The sequence below is a fragment of the Lethenteron reissneri genome, chromosome 62, assembly GCF_015708825.2.
Source record: "Lethenteron reissneri isolate LAM-NWPU_2019-01 chromosome 62, ASM1570882v1, whole genome shotgun sequence".
Lineage (NCBI taxonomy): Eukaryota > Metazoa > Chordata > Hyperoartia > Petromyzontiformes > Petromyzontidae > Lethenteron > Lethenteron reissneri.
In genome coordinates this window covers 428,705-442,455 of record NC_083840.1, presented here as the reverse complement: position 1 = coordinate 442,455, position 13,751 = coordinate 428,705, and the positions used below count along the sequence as shown (strand labels likewise).

The 13,751-nt window shown below is 47.0% G+C and overlaps 1 protein-coding gene across 1 annotated transcript in view; it reads left to right on the top strand.

Moving 5' to 3' along the window:
* The window catches only part of LOC133358568 (golgin subfamily A member 6-like protein 2), a 74,408-nt gene extending 69,470 nt beyond the window's left edge, over positions 1 to 4,938 (top strand). Inside the window, exon 4 of the mRNA XM_061576938.1 lies at positions 4,870 to 4,938. Within this exon, the coding sequence (XP_061432922.1) occupies positions 4,870 to 4,938 (69 nt within the window). The remainder of the gene's footprint in view (positions 1 to 4,869) is intronic.
* Positions 4,939 to 13,751: the final 8,813 nt, after the last annotated feature.

Here is a 13,751-nt window from a genome sequence, read left to right as displayed (position 1 = left end):
CTGTTTATGTCATGTTTCCCGTCTTGCACCAGCTCCGCCCTTTCCCGCTCTATCATTACAGTGTATCCTGATGACTTAGGGTTAATTATTTGTCTCTCTCTAACGTTGGGGTGGTCGGCCTCATGTTTCCCCGTTTGTATTATTATTTCCTCTTCTCTCTCCTCGATTTGCGAGGGTGTTACTTTATCAAAATTGCTTTGCATAGTAGCCATACTCATTGTGGGATCTGGCCCTGGGCTACGTCCCCGTGGCTCGGAGTGTGGTAAATTGTTACTCCCGTATGTGTTCTGTGTATCAACGTCTGGGTGTTTCACTGGTGCATTTAGTGCGGATTCTTTCTCTCTCACGAGGGCGTGCAGACGCTCTACCTGCACCATTAAGGACAGTTTCTCTTGTCTCTCCCTTTCAAATTTTTCCTCATTCCATAATCTTTCTCTGTCTGTCTGTGCGAGGAGATACGAGTCTACCCTCGCTATTTCTGCAATTTTTACGTCACGTTTGGCTTTGCCACATTTCATCACGTCCTTAAGTAGTTTCCTTCTATGGGCCTTAACATCTTCTGTATGGCTCCCCTCCCATATATCTCTCTGCTCCGTCTGCTGGCTAGCAGTCCGTCCAGTACGTTTTAACACAAATTCCCGATATTGTTTTTCCATAGATTCCATCTCCTCCTCAGAGGTCCACTCTGTATCAGTGTTATGCGTTGGCGTGTCAAACTCAGAATGTTGTGGATCCTGTGCCATCTCTATTATGTAGTGTGGTTAATAGACTTAAGAGTGTATCTTAATTCTAACATCTCATGTGCGTCGTGAGTTACTCTAGAATTCCCCTTCAGAGCACATATAAACAATTGTATCACAGGATGCGTCAGTTCAACTCGAGCAAATAATCTCAGCCCAGCTGTCTTTGTTATACTCTGCTACTCTGGTATTTCCCTTCAGAGCGCGTTTTGTTTGTATACCCCCGTTTACAATCACAAGGCAGCGTTAGTTCACAACACTTTGATTAACACATCAGTGATTCGTTCCTGAATTCATGCATAACTGTCTGCGAGAGATCCCGGAAGACGAGCCCCCATTATGTTGTATATGTTGGGTTAAGAAAATTTGTTATGTTGTATGCGTGCGTGGGTGAAATTATTATGTTGTACCTGTGTGTTATGAATATTCAGTGAAAATAATAATTATTAAATGAAATCTGGCCAAATGTGTAATTATCCGGAAATATGTTAATTTATGTAATTACGCACATTTTAATTATGCCAATTCGAGAGGTAATCGGATTAATTATGCGAGTGGGTGTAATTATGATAATACAAGTCGTTATGATAACCAGACCCCGCCTCGGTGACGAGGGTGGGTTATCGATCGGAAGAAGGCAATTAATCGTATGCAGTTATGCAGGTGTGGTGTAAGTATGCAAGATTAACTTAGATTAACTCGGCATCGTTGTCTAGGTTCGTCTCATTCTCGCTTTAACATTCCCAGAGTTTTATTCGTGGTTATATTTTTAGGTCCCCGGTTCACCCCGTTATCGCTTTAACATTTACTGAGTATGTATTAGTGTGTTTATTAAGGTCACCAAGTTCAAATCTCAACGCAGAAGCAGATCTTATGCATAGATTTCAGGAAAGAATCACACAACCACTTCTGTATTGATCAATGTATTACTAATTCAACCTTAACTATGATATAATATGCGAACTCTCAATCCCGGAACGTCAACACGGCATCAATACAGTATCATCAACGATTGTCTGATTTCACTTTGACAACTGCACATGGATCCCGCATAACGCGATGGTTGTTAGTGAGAGAGAGAGTCGTTAAAACACGCAAATACTATGCTAAGAAAACCTTAATGTTAATGAATGATTATACTCAATATTGTTCATAACGCGATGGTTGTTAGTGAGGGAGAGAGTCGTTGAAATATGCAAATACTATGCTAAGAAAACCTTAACGCTAATGAATGATTATACTCAATATTGTTCATGCAGTACCACACTCCTTATTGACCATACGCAACCCTTATCACGTTGTTAACACCTTGGGTCACGGGACAGTTGAATATTCTGTAGAGGATGCGAGTACGTGCGGCGATTATGACTGAAAGATACTTGAAAGATTATACGGCGATAAAAACACAATCAAAAACAGTTATTATTCTTAAAGGCACCAATCTCAACAGATACATCGGCAGGTTATCTGACAACAGAACGGCCCGGAGTAAGGGCCTGCGACGGTGCTCCTTTTCCGAAGCTCGTTATCTTATACCAAGTTTACTAATTGGGGACCAGATCACCTGATAAGGATCCGGTGGGCCACCACTCCCCACGTGAGCGTGGCTCGGCGGAAGGAGGTGCCAAGAATCAGTTCGTATTGATGGATCTGTTGGGAATTTATGCGATTAAGAGTACAGCCCACTAAATATTAAAGATAAAAATTAAGAATACTCTTATAAACGACGGAGGGCCATCACTCGGTCTCGTTGCGATGCTTTCCAGCCACGGATGGCTTATGGGTTCGAGTGTTTTTGAGTGGTAAGAGTTGTCTTGAATAGTCAGTGTTCGGAGTCGATTCTTTAGGTCAAACAGACGCCTGGTGGTCGTGTGGTGAGGGGGCGGTGCGCGTCATACGTATCAGTTGATCCCCTGTCACCGTGGCGAACTGGTTCGGATGCCCGTTGATACGCTGTCGCAGTTCGGAACCCGGTCGGTAGGTGGCGCCCACAACTCGCTCGTAGCGTGCAGCTCTGGGTTGTCGCCGATCCGCGATGCTCACCACTCCGGTGGCAGCAGAGACCCCCGATTCGGCAGAGGTTGACGAGCTGAAGATGAGTCGAGCCGACCCGCTGGTCGCAGCTCGCTCCTGAGTCGACCCTCCCGGTCGAGCTCGCTCCTGGGTCGACCCGCTGGTCGCCCTCGCTCCTGAGTCGACCCTCTGGTCGCACTCCTGAGTGGACCCGCTGGTCGCACTCCTGAGTGGACCCACTCTGGTCGCACTCGTTCCTGAGTCGACCCTCCCGTCGCACTGATTTCCAATGCTCAGGATCCTTTACTTTATGCCGAAAATTCCCCCTGGATCCCGCCCACAAGGCGGGACTTCTTTCGATTTTTGCTGTGTCAGGATCTGTCCGTAGGCAGGTGTGCCCACGTGTGTGTCCGTACGTCCGTATGTCCTTGTGTGCATCACTCACGGTATTCCGTTGTCCCACTCCCTCCATAAAACCCACGAGCAAACAATCAGATGTTACAAATTGCCTCGAGGTCGTCTCTCTGTCTGGGCGCAACATTATCTCCTGTCTGGCCTTCCCCATGAACCCAAAACACAGACGTCACAAATGTCTCATAGGCGTCTTTGTTCGCACCACCTGGAGGGAGGGGCAACGCTCTCTCCGACCCGGCGCACAAAGAAATGGCCAAAAGTTTTAAGTTAACATTTGTCCCTTACTATTTCACAGCCATGATTCCGCATGTAACCCAAGGTCTGTCGTTTCCCATCGTGGTGCCCGACCCAAGTGGAGGCGTCTCCCCGAGCGTACACACACTCCCATCCCGCGCTGCGGGGATACAAAGACGGCCGGGATCTCCCTTTCTCTCCGACCCTGGGTTTAACATCGTTTTTTATTATGTATTTATATTCGACCTGGTGGTGATTCATCCCGTTATCCTGGCTTTTCATAAGTTTTACTTTTGTCTTTTCATGCATATGCTTCGGGTCGAGTTGTATAGAAAGCATTAAAGTATGAAAATAACATTTCATATTGACTTAATGATGGTGATGGTTCAGTAGGCGTACTTGTGACCTGGTTTAATTGGAGTGGGTGTGAATATCAAACTTTAGCCTACCCTGTTGTTAAATTCCGACTTTAACGTTACTTTAATAGCAATACAGAATAATTGAGCTTTTTGTCTTAACTAGGCGAACGCGAACTTCTGGTGACCCCCGCACTGTCTCTGCCTCCCCCCCTGTGCACACAGCCTTGAGCTGACCCACTTAATTTAATTCTTGGCCTTCTTGGGTTTATCTATGTTTCCTCAGCTGCAGGAGAACAAGGCGTGCTTCTACCTCCCTTTCTGTGTGCACGTGTTCTAATTAGCTCGGAATCCCTAACACACAATCAGTGATGATTCCTGGCTTTCTGTGGTTATGACTTAGACAAAGGCGCCTCTGCTTCCTTTCACTGCCTTTGCCTTGAAGCAAGGTTGCAATTCTGTCATCCTAGCCCTCCTCTCGTTCATTACTTAACAACACCTGGTGTTTTGCAGTTTGGTGCGCTTTGGTGTGTTTCACTCATTAAAAAAAACAAGTAAAAAGATAATATATAAAAATCATCAAATATTATTAATCTCAATTATGGAAGAAGGGTTAGGATACAACATGTGTCCATTGGTGATGGGATAGTACGGGATGGAGCGTGGCTGAGTTGTTGCGATGTGCCATTGTCTCGTCCCCAAAATTGCACTGGCCGAGTGTATGGCCAGTGGACGTTGCTGTGGTTGGACGACCACGGTGAGGGCGAGTTAAATGTTACCGCTGGGGAGCGTGGCTCTCTCCACGCGAGGGTGTGCGGCTGGGGGCTTTGTTGAGAGTGACAGTGGGTACATGCTGTGTACGTAAGATGTCTGTGCTGGTCCTCAAGGGAGGACTGCTGGTGGGCAAGAGCAGGAAAAAAAAATTTGTTTGTTGTCACGTGTAAATAATATTGTTGTTAAAATGTAAATACTGGGGCATCCATCGCGTCTATTTTGGGTATTTATTGGGGTTTTCTTTACGCGGGCCGGATTTCGATCATCTCCACTACCCTGGGGCCGGGTGGCTGTCGTGTACGACACGCGGATGTGCGTTTTGTTGTGTTGTACCTCAGGGGGTTGGCTTCTCCTTCTCGTCACAGATCTTCAGCGCCTGCCACACTGGGTGTTGCCAGTTGTGCTAACCGAATGTGGACTTGAAGGGGGAGTGGAGCGTCTGTTCGTCACTCCTGCTCTACCAGTTGCTCTCTGAAGTTGGACTTGAGCCAGGCGGATGGACCAGCAACACGGACACGCTCTGAGACACCGCATTCCTGGTTTATGCGCGTCGGCCGTTCTGGCGTGTCGGTTGCCGTTGTTGTGCATTGTTCCATTCTTAATTCTTGTTGCTTGTTGCGCGGAGGATGGGTCGGTGTTCTGTACCGGATCGTCCCTTTGATGCGGTGAAGTTGTCCTGTCCCCTTAGCAGAAAAACACCCCCAAAGCATAATGTTTCCACCTCCATGTTTGACGGTGGGGATGGTGTTCTTGGGGTCATAGGCAGCATTCCTCCTCCTCCAAACACTGCGAGTTGAGTTGATGCCAAAGAGCTCCATTTTGGTCTCATCTGACCACAACACTTTCACCCAGTTGTCTTCTGAATCATTCAGATGTTCATTGGCAAACTTCAGACGGGCATGTATATGTGCTTTCTTGAGCAGGGGGACCTTGCGGGTGCTGCAGGATTTCAGTCCTTCACGGCGTAGTGTGTTACCAACTGTTTTCTTGGTGACCATGGTCCCAGCTGCCTTGAGATTATTGACAAGATCCTCCCGTGTAGTTCTGGGCTGATTTCTCACCGTTCGCATGATCATTGCAACTCCACAAGGTGAGATTTTGCATGGAGCCCCAGGCTGAGGGAGATTGACAGTTATTTTGTGTTTTTTCCATTTGTGAATAATCGCACCAACTGTTGTCACCTTCTCACCAAGCTGCTTGCCGATTGTCTTGTAGCCAATTCCAGCCTTGTGTAGGTCTACAATCTTGTCCCTGACATCCTTGGAGAGCTCTTTGGTCTTGGCCATAGTGGAGAGTTTGGATTCTGATTGATTGATTGATTGCTTCTGTGAACAGGTGTCTTTTATACAGGTAACAAGCTGAGATTATGAGCACTCCCTTTAAGAGTGTGCTCCTAATCTCAGCTCGTTACCTGTATAAAAGACACCTGGGAGCCATAAATCTTTCTGATTGAGAGGGGGTCAAATACTTATTTCTCTCATTAAAATGCAAATCAATTTATAAAATTTTTGACATGCGTTTTTCTGGATATTTTTGTTGTTATTCTGTCTCTCACTGTTCAAATAAACCTACCATTAAAATTATAGACTGATCATTTCTTTGTCAGTGGGCAAACGTACAAAATCAGCAGGGAATCAAATACGTTTTCCCCTCACTGTATCATGTGTGGATGTGCCAATGCTAGAAGAGTATGTTGGTAATTACAAGCTCATGGGCTTCATGCAAGTGTAGTGACATTTGACGTCACTACCGTGTCGGGTCAGTACACACATGACGTCACTGCTATGTTGGGGCAGTACACACACAACGTCACTGCTGTTGGGTCTCTCCACACATGACGTCACTGCTATGTTGGGTCTCTATGCGTGACGTCACTGCCTGTTCGGTATGGAGGCTGTTGACGAGTGCCACGGGGGTTGTGTCAGGCCGTGACCCCGGCGGGACACGTGATCGGATCCAGGTGGGGGTCAGGGGCCCTGGGGGGCCCTGGGGGACCCTGGGGGTCACGTCGTCGGGGAGTGGAGCCTTGTCGTGGGTTCGAGCAGGAGGGCGTGGCCAGTGTTGTATCAATAGGCCTTTTTCCAAAAAATAATATTAAGAATAATTCTGCTGATATTTTTTTCAATAATCAATCACGGGGTCGCTTGGAGCAACAGGGGGTGAGACACCCTCCCCCCCCCACGAGCAGCCACACTCGGGACCAGAGAGCCAGAGGTGAGCCCTAAAAACTAATTTAAAAAACCATGCGTCGACAATTTCCCGGGCAGCGAAAACCAAACAGGCATGTTTTTAGGTTATTATATTTAACGGAAAAGTCCAAAAACTTAGCGACAAGAATAAGTGACCATCATAGACCCAAACACTCACTCCGATTAAAGACCAGGCTACAACCTACATTAGTGGGGTATTATTTCTCATTTACTATTTGAATACTAATGTTATTCACCTTTTTCTTATTCTTCTGCCTACGTGACCTTTCCAAAAACCAAGGAATATGAATTCCTAAAATCACGAAAACTTAAGTCCAAACTTAGTTACATCTAACCTCAGGATATCAAAATATAACTCGAGTGAAACAGCGCAATCCCTGGATACAGACGGGGGAACGAAGGTTAATGAAACCCTATGAATATACGTGGTAATAACAATGCTAAATCACAAATCTTGAATAAACAAACCAAATAATAATTATGAAGTATTAGACCAAGGGTCATCCAGGAGGGATAAGGCGAAATAGGTCAACCACGCGCAACCAAGATAAAATGTATTCCATAGATAAATCCTCCCAGCCGCCTTTGTCTTCCAGCAGCATGTGGTAGCAATAACACCACAAAGGGAGAGACAATGTAACACCCCCTTTGTGAGAAGCAAAGAATGTAACACCCCCGCGAGGGAAGGGGGGGAAGCAGGTTAATTATTGCAGAGGGTGGGGGGGCTGAAAGGACGCACGTTGGGGCAATCTGGAGCAGCTCCTTCCTTTTGATGGTGGGATGGCTCAAGGAATGCGAAAGAAACCAGGCTCTGATGAAACGCATTACCTCAATAAAATCGGAACATATTCTTAGGTTTTTTTTCGGTAAAGTCACGTAGGTAAAAAGTTAAAATTAATAAAAGTAAAATAAAATAATAAAAAATCACGACGTTTCGGAGGCAACACAAGCTTCCGTCTTCAGGTGGGACCGTCAAAGCACGATAGCTGTATCAAGTGAAAGAAATTCCAAGAAACAGTATTTGTATATATATATTGGTTGAGGGTGGGAGGAGCCAAGGTAGGCCATGAATATTATTTTTGTGAGGTTCGGTGCGGCTGAAGCACGATGTTAGGAATGAGCCTTTGTTGTGTAAACTAGGAGCAGATGATGTAAAGGTGCGTGTGAAAGGGACTGAACCTTTTTGTTATGTAGAGATGATGCGGCTGAAATCGCTGCCAGGAAATTAGTCTTTGTTGTGTAGAATGGTTGACTGAGCCTTTTATTATGTAGAGGTGGTGCGGCTTAAATCGCTGCCAGGAAATTAGTCTTTGTTGTGTAGAATGGTTGACAGAGCCTATTGTTATGTAGAGGTGGTGCGGCTGAAATCGCTGCCAGGAATGCTCCAAATATGTGTAGTTAAATCTTTTTTGCATGGTTAATAACATCTTTCCAATGATTACTAAGTTTGTACCCATCATCACGGTTGAAATTATATCTGTGTTTGTATATTTGGATGGCCTCGTGTACAAACCTTTGATGGTAGCCAGGAGGCTTGCAGAGCACCTTAGTCTTGGAAAAGACAATTTCTTGAGAGCCCACAGCATTGTAGCAATGATCGGCAACGGCGGAAGAATCAGTTTTGCCGTGTTTCAGATCTGACTTGTGCTCGCGGACACGATCAGAGATATGACGTTTCGTTTCTCCAATGTAGCAATCACCACAACTGCAACTCAGTTTGTAGACTCCAGGGTATTGTAAGTCAGGAATGACATCTTTCACAGATGGAATTAGATCACGGATTTTATGTACTTTACTGAATCGGACTTGAATCTTATGTTTGTTTAGAATTTTGGAGATCTTTTTGGTCACGCCTGCTATGTATGGTAACGTGATAGTTTTGATCGGAGTTTCATGTGGCTGTTTCTGTATGGTGGGAGAAACAGCTTGGCGGATGGTGCGGTCAGAGTATCCGTTTATCCTGAGGGCCCGATGTACATGTCTTAATTCACTGGCCCGGTGGTGTTGGTCAGAAATGCCATGAGCTCTGTGGTATAGCGTTTTGATGAGAGAATTATCTTGAGATGGGTGGTGGTGGGAATCGGGTTTCAAGTAGGAATCTGTGTGGGTGGCTTTCCTGTAGACAGAATGTCCCAAGGATCCGTCAGGTTTCCTCTCAAACAGAATATCTAAGAATGGTAGTTTACCATCTTTCTCCACTTCCATGGTGAATCTGATGGATGGGTGTCTGGAATTGATGTGGTCCAAGAAGTGGTTCAATGCTGGGAGGCCATGTGGCCAAATGACGAAAGTGTCATCCACATACCTCTTCCACAGGGAAGGACGCAGGGTGGATGTCTGGATGGCGTCTGATTCAAACTTTTCCATGAACATGTTGGCTATCACTGGTGACAAGGGGGAGCCCATAGGGGTACCCTCATTCTGTTTGTAGAAGGTGCCATTCCAGGTAAAATAAGTGTTGGTGAGGCAATGCCTAACCAGCGCAGGTACATCCGAATTCAATCCATGTTGGACCAAGTCCTCAATTATTGTTAGGGTGTCGGAAAGACAGCGTCTGAATGAACACCACCAAGCAGACAGACCTGTTCTTCACCTGAAGACGGCTGTTTGCGTTGTGGCTGAAACGTCGTGAGAATTGTATTTTATTATGTTTTATTTATATTATTTTATTACTTCCCTTCTACGTGACTTTACCGAAAGAACCAAGAAGATATACAAATGTAATAAAGGACTCTGCAGGCGATGTAGGTCTCCGTTTGTCCTTTATTGGGTTTTTGTCTCGCACCCCGCGGCGTCCACTGTCGGACCCGCGCCTCTACTGCCGTGCACCCCGCGCACGCTCCGTGTGCTCCGCACACCCCGCAGCCACAACGCTGCTCCGTGTGCCCCCGCATACTCCGCAGCCACACCGCTGCTCCGTGTGCCCCGCACACCCCACTAACTCCTCACAGCCCGCTAGCTCCTCACACTCCACTAGCTCCTTACACTTCGCTAGCTACCCCACGTACACCGCTGGCCGACGGTGCCGTGGACCCCGACCACATGGCAAATGGCGCCACTCCTCCGCCACCGCCCAACGTGGCTTTCCCCTATTTCCACTCTCTTCCAACTCCTAAATCTCTTCCGGCTCTCTCCCTATCCTCCCTATCACGTGACCCTGACCCCTCCGTCCTGTACTGCCCTCGTCTCTGCCCCCGCTCACCCCGACTCCCATTGGAGCCCAGGTGAGCAGTGGCTCCTCCCGCACGCTCCGTCAACCAGGCTCCGCCCCCCAATACTCTGGCCCGCGTGAGTGGCGCGGAGGCCAGCACCCACCCTGTTTTTGCTCGCATTACACAAATACTGTGTTCTTGGAATTTCTCTCACTTGATACAGTTATCGTGCTGTGACAGTTCCACCTGAAGACGGAAGCTTGTGTTGCCTCCGAAACGTCGTGATTTTTATTTTTATTTTACTTTTATTAATTTTAAATTTTACCTACGTGAATTTACCGAAAAAACCTACGAATATGAATCCTTGCAGTCACGAAAGCTTCAAATCTAGAATAAATGATAAACATCTGCTCAAGCAGACACACTGTCGCACACCATTGGTCCAAGACGATTCGTTAATTACATAATCTTACCGATTAATTCATTGACGCATACCTTGCCTTCGGGATATGTTTCTTTATTGTCATTCGTATGAATATCGTTGTACGCATGTTTAAGGAAATTTTCCTATCGCCATATATGCTCGCGTTACTCCGAGGAATTAATCAATTGTTTTGATTACCCAGTTTGACAACGTAATCACAAGCATACGAGTTCGCATATTAGAGTGCATGTTTTTTTGTTTGTTAGAATTAAAGTTGCTTATCACAGAAGAGTAGTGGTGCCTCCCTGAGTTCATGCATAATAATCTTAATTATAAGAACTGTATCCTGTGGTGAGATTTGAATTTGGAGACCTGACATAAACACACTAAGACATAATCAGTAAATGTTAAAGCGAGAATAATTGTATTATCCCGATTGATAATACAACCCTGAACAACGAGGTAAGCATAATTATCATAACAGCACACATTAGCATAAGCACATACATATACAATACGATCACCTCCCTAATTAGCATAATTTACATAAATTAGCATAAATTCATGTGATTGTGTATTTTCCCACTCTTTATTAAAATTAAAAAAAAAAAAAAATTTCAAGACCCGACATATACAACACCAGGATGTGGCCGGCCACGCCAGGGGGGCTTATAAGCCGGCTCAGCACAGAGAGCTGGGCTGTTCGTGCCTGGGATGAAGTCGTCTCATGAATAAAATGAAGAAAGAAGCCTCCAGTCATCATGGCCAAGCAGAAGCCCCCCTGGCTTGGCCATGCCAAGTAGTACCTGAGTGTTAGCGAGAGTGTAGGGTGTCTTGCAGTTGTGTTAAATAAATAAGTGTTGCCTCCACACGAGTGTGTGCGTCTCTGTCGAGCCATTACATTTGGTGACAGAAGTGGCAAATTTTATCTAGAGCGAGGCAAGATACTCACACGTTGTAGATAACCTACCAGAAACTCCTTGGGTGACGAAGACGACGGAGACATCATCCTACCAACAGCCCGGGGGATGGCAAGCCCGGAGGGTTCTGCTGAGGCTTCACCGCCAGTGGAACAGCGCTGTGTGGTTCAGGCGGCAGACTCATCACCGTTGCTGGGCGCCACGGCCGAGTTGGCCGCCAAACTCAACACCGGAAAGCTGTCGACGGAGAAAATCGCCCCGGAGCCACATGGCGTCGACATCGTCACTGCCGCCGTCCGAGCACGCGACTTTCTCGCCACGCCGCCTGATCGAGCGGCAACCATTTTGGTGGGAGCACGCGGCAGAGAGGTCGCCATTTCCTCCCATCCGCCGGCTGCGCCGCAGGACGCCCCTGCGCTGCATCGCCGACCCCTATTTGTTCGTGAATTCACAGCAGCTGGCAGGGATTGGGAGGTGTTCAAACGCTGCTTCACCGGAAGCTGTATGTTGGCAGGGTGGACGGAGGAAGAAGCATTGAAAGCGCTCTCCACCTCTCTTGACGATGATGCCTTGGCGGCATTTTACGCCATCCTGCCGGCGCAGTGGTCCACGCTATCACAAACGTTCAAGGCAATGGCCGCAGTTTATGACCCGCCGTCCAGTGTATGCAACAGATTTTCTGAACAACGGCGAAGGGAAGCCGAGACGCCCCTCGCCTTCCGAAGCACTCTGCTGTCCCTGGCGCAGGCGGCATTTCCGAAGATGGAGGCGGCGGGCATTGACTCTTTAGTCTTATAAAGACTGTTGGGGCTGGCGAAGGAGTTGAACGTTGCCTTACCTGCCTTGGAGGATGATCCGTCATCCCTCGTGATCGCCCGTTGTATACAGACTCACCTGGGGTTGAAGAGACAAACGGGGCTGGTGGCATGCTACCTAACCTGCGGGCTTGCGCGAGGAGTCGGAAGAGGACGAGCATGCTCCAGTTTGTGCTGCTGTCGACGGCGGAGGTCGGAGACGCGATATGGAGTGGCAAGGATGACGTGACCGTCCTCAAGGAACCTTCCCTTAAATTTTGATTTAAAGCTTTCGTGACTGCAGGGATTCATCTTCTTGGTTCTTTCGGTAAAGTCACGTAAAAGGGAAGTAATAAAATAATAAAAATAAAACATAATAAAATTATTCTCACGACGTTTCGGCCACAACGCAAGCAGCCGTCCTCAGGTGAAAACCTGATCTGATCTAACCCAAAACCTGGTTTTCACCTGAGGACGGCTGCTTGCGTTGTGGCCGAAACGTCGTGAGAATAATTTTATTATGTTTTATTTTTATTATTTTCTTACTTCCCTTCTACGTGACTTTACCGAAAGAACCAAGAAGATGAACCTTCTCTTGTCCGGGCTCCAGCCACGCCGTCTGCTATAACTGCGGGCTGCTGGAACACATCGCCTCGGGGTGTCGCGCTGCACGTCGAGGAAGCTTCGGGTCGCCATCGTTGTCATCCCGGCCGCCATCGACTTTAAGGGGCCCCCAGGCGAGTTGCGGTGCACCTCACCCATCTCATGTTCGTCTAGTTTCATCAGGTGACAGCAAGATTTGTGGCTGTTGCCTGATGAAGCTAGTTGTAATTACTGGCGAAACGTAGTACTCAGATTGTGAATGTTGTGGCTTGGCTGTCCAACACACCAGTGTGCTGTATTAGTGACACATTGACATGTTCTGTTTACGTGACAACCCTTAATAGTTGGCTGTGTCGGGTGGTGGTGGTGGGTTTTAACGATACATTTATATTTACGCAATCTAACCCAAAAAATGCCCCCCTCTATTATTTATCATTTTTTATTTATTTTTATTTATTTCTTTCTTATATATAAAAGTCTCCGCGCGCTCGCGCTTGCGGGGGATTTGGCTCTCGGACGGTGGGCTTCACGTAGAATTTTTTTTGACAGGCAGCACGCCCTAAGCCCCGCGGTGGGAATAGGCTATTCCGTTTTCCCATCCGTAAACTTTAAAGTAGTTTAATTAACACATTTGTGCCGTTTCTATTATTCATTATTTACTTCTTGTGCGACATCGACCGTACCAACTCACGACAATTGCGTGGGGGGTCGGACCCTGCCAAGTCATGCGCGTTCGCTCCAGCCCACGGCAGACATTTTATTTTACGCGTTTAACATGGAATAAATATCCACATCACGCTGCCGATTTCTCTTCACAGTGTGATGTCGTCTTCCCCCCCCCCACCACAATGCGTACAGTTACTGCTATAAAGCCCTTACATATTAATTTAATATTATGACAACGCTTACATGGTATTATTCTGCCTCGGGCGGGGGGATGGTGGGGGGGGGGTAGCGGCCCAGCTCGCAGCCTGGCAACGTCTCACCTCCTCCGGCTTGCCAATCTAAGCGAGGCCGCAGGCTCTGCACGGGACGACGCGTCACCACGCCAATGTAAAGTACAATTTTCTTGCATCTTTCGCTAAGAACTGAGGTTTATTGTTTACTATTATTAAAC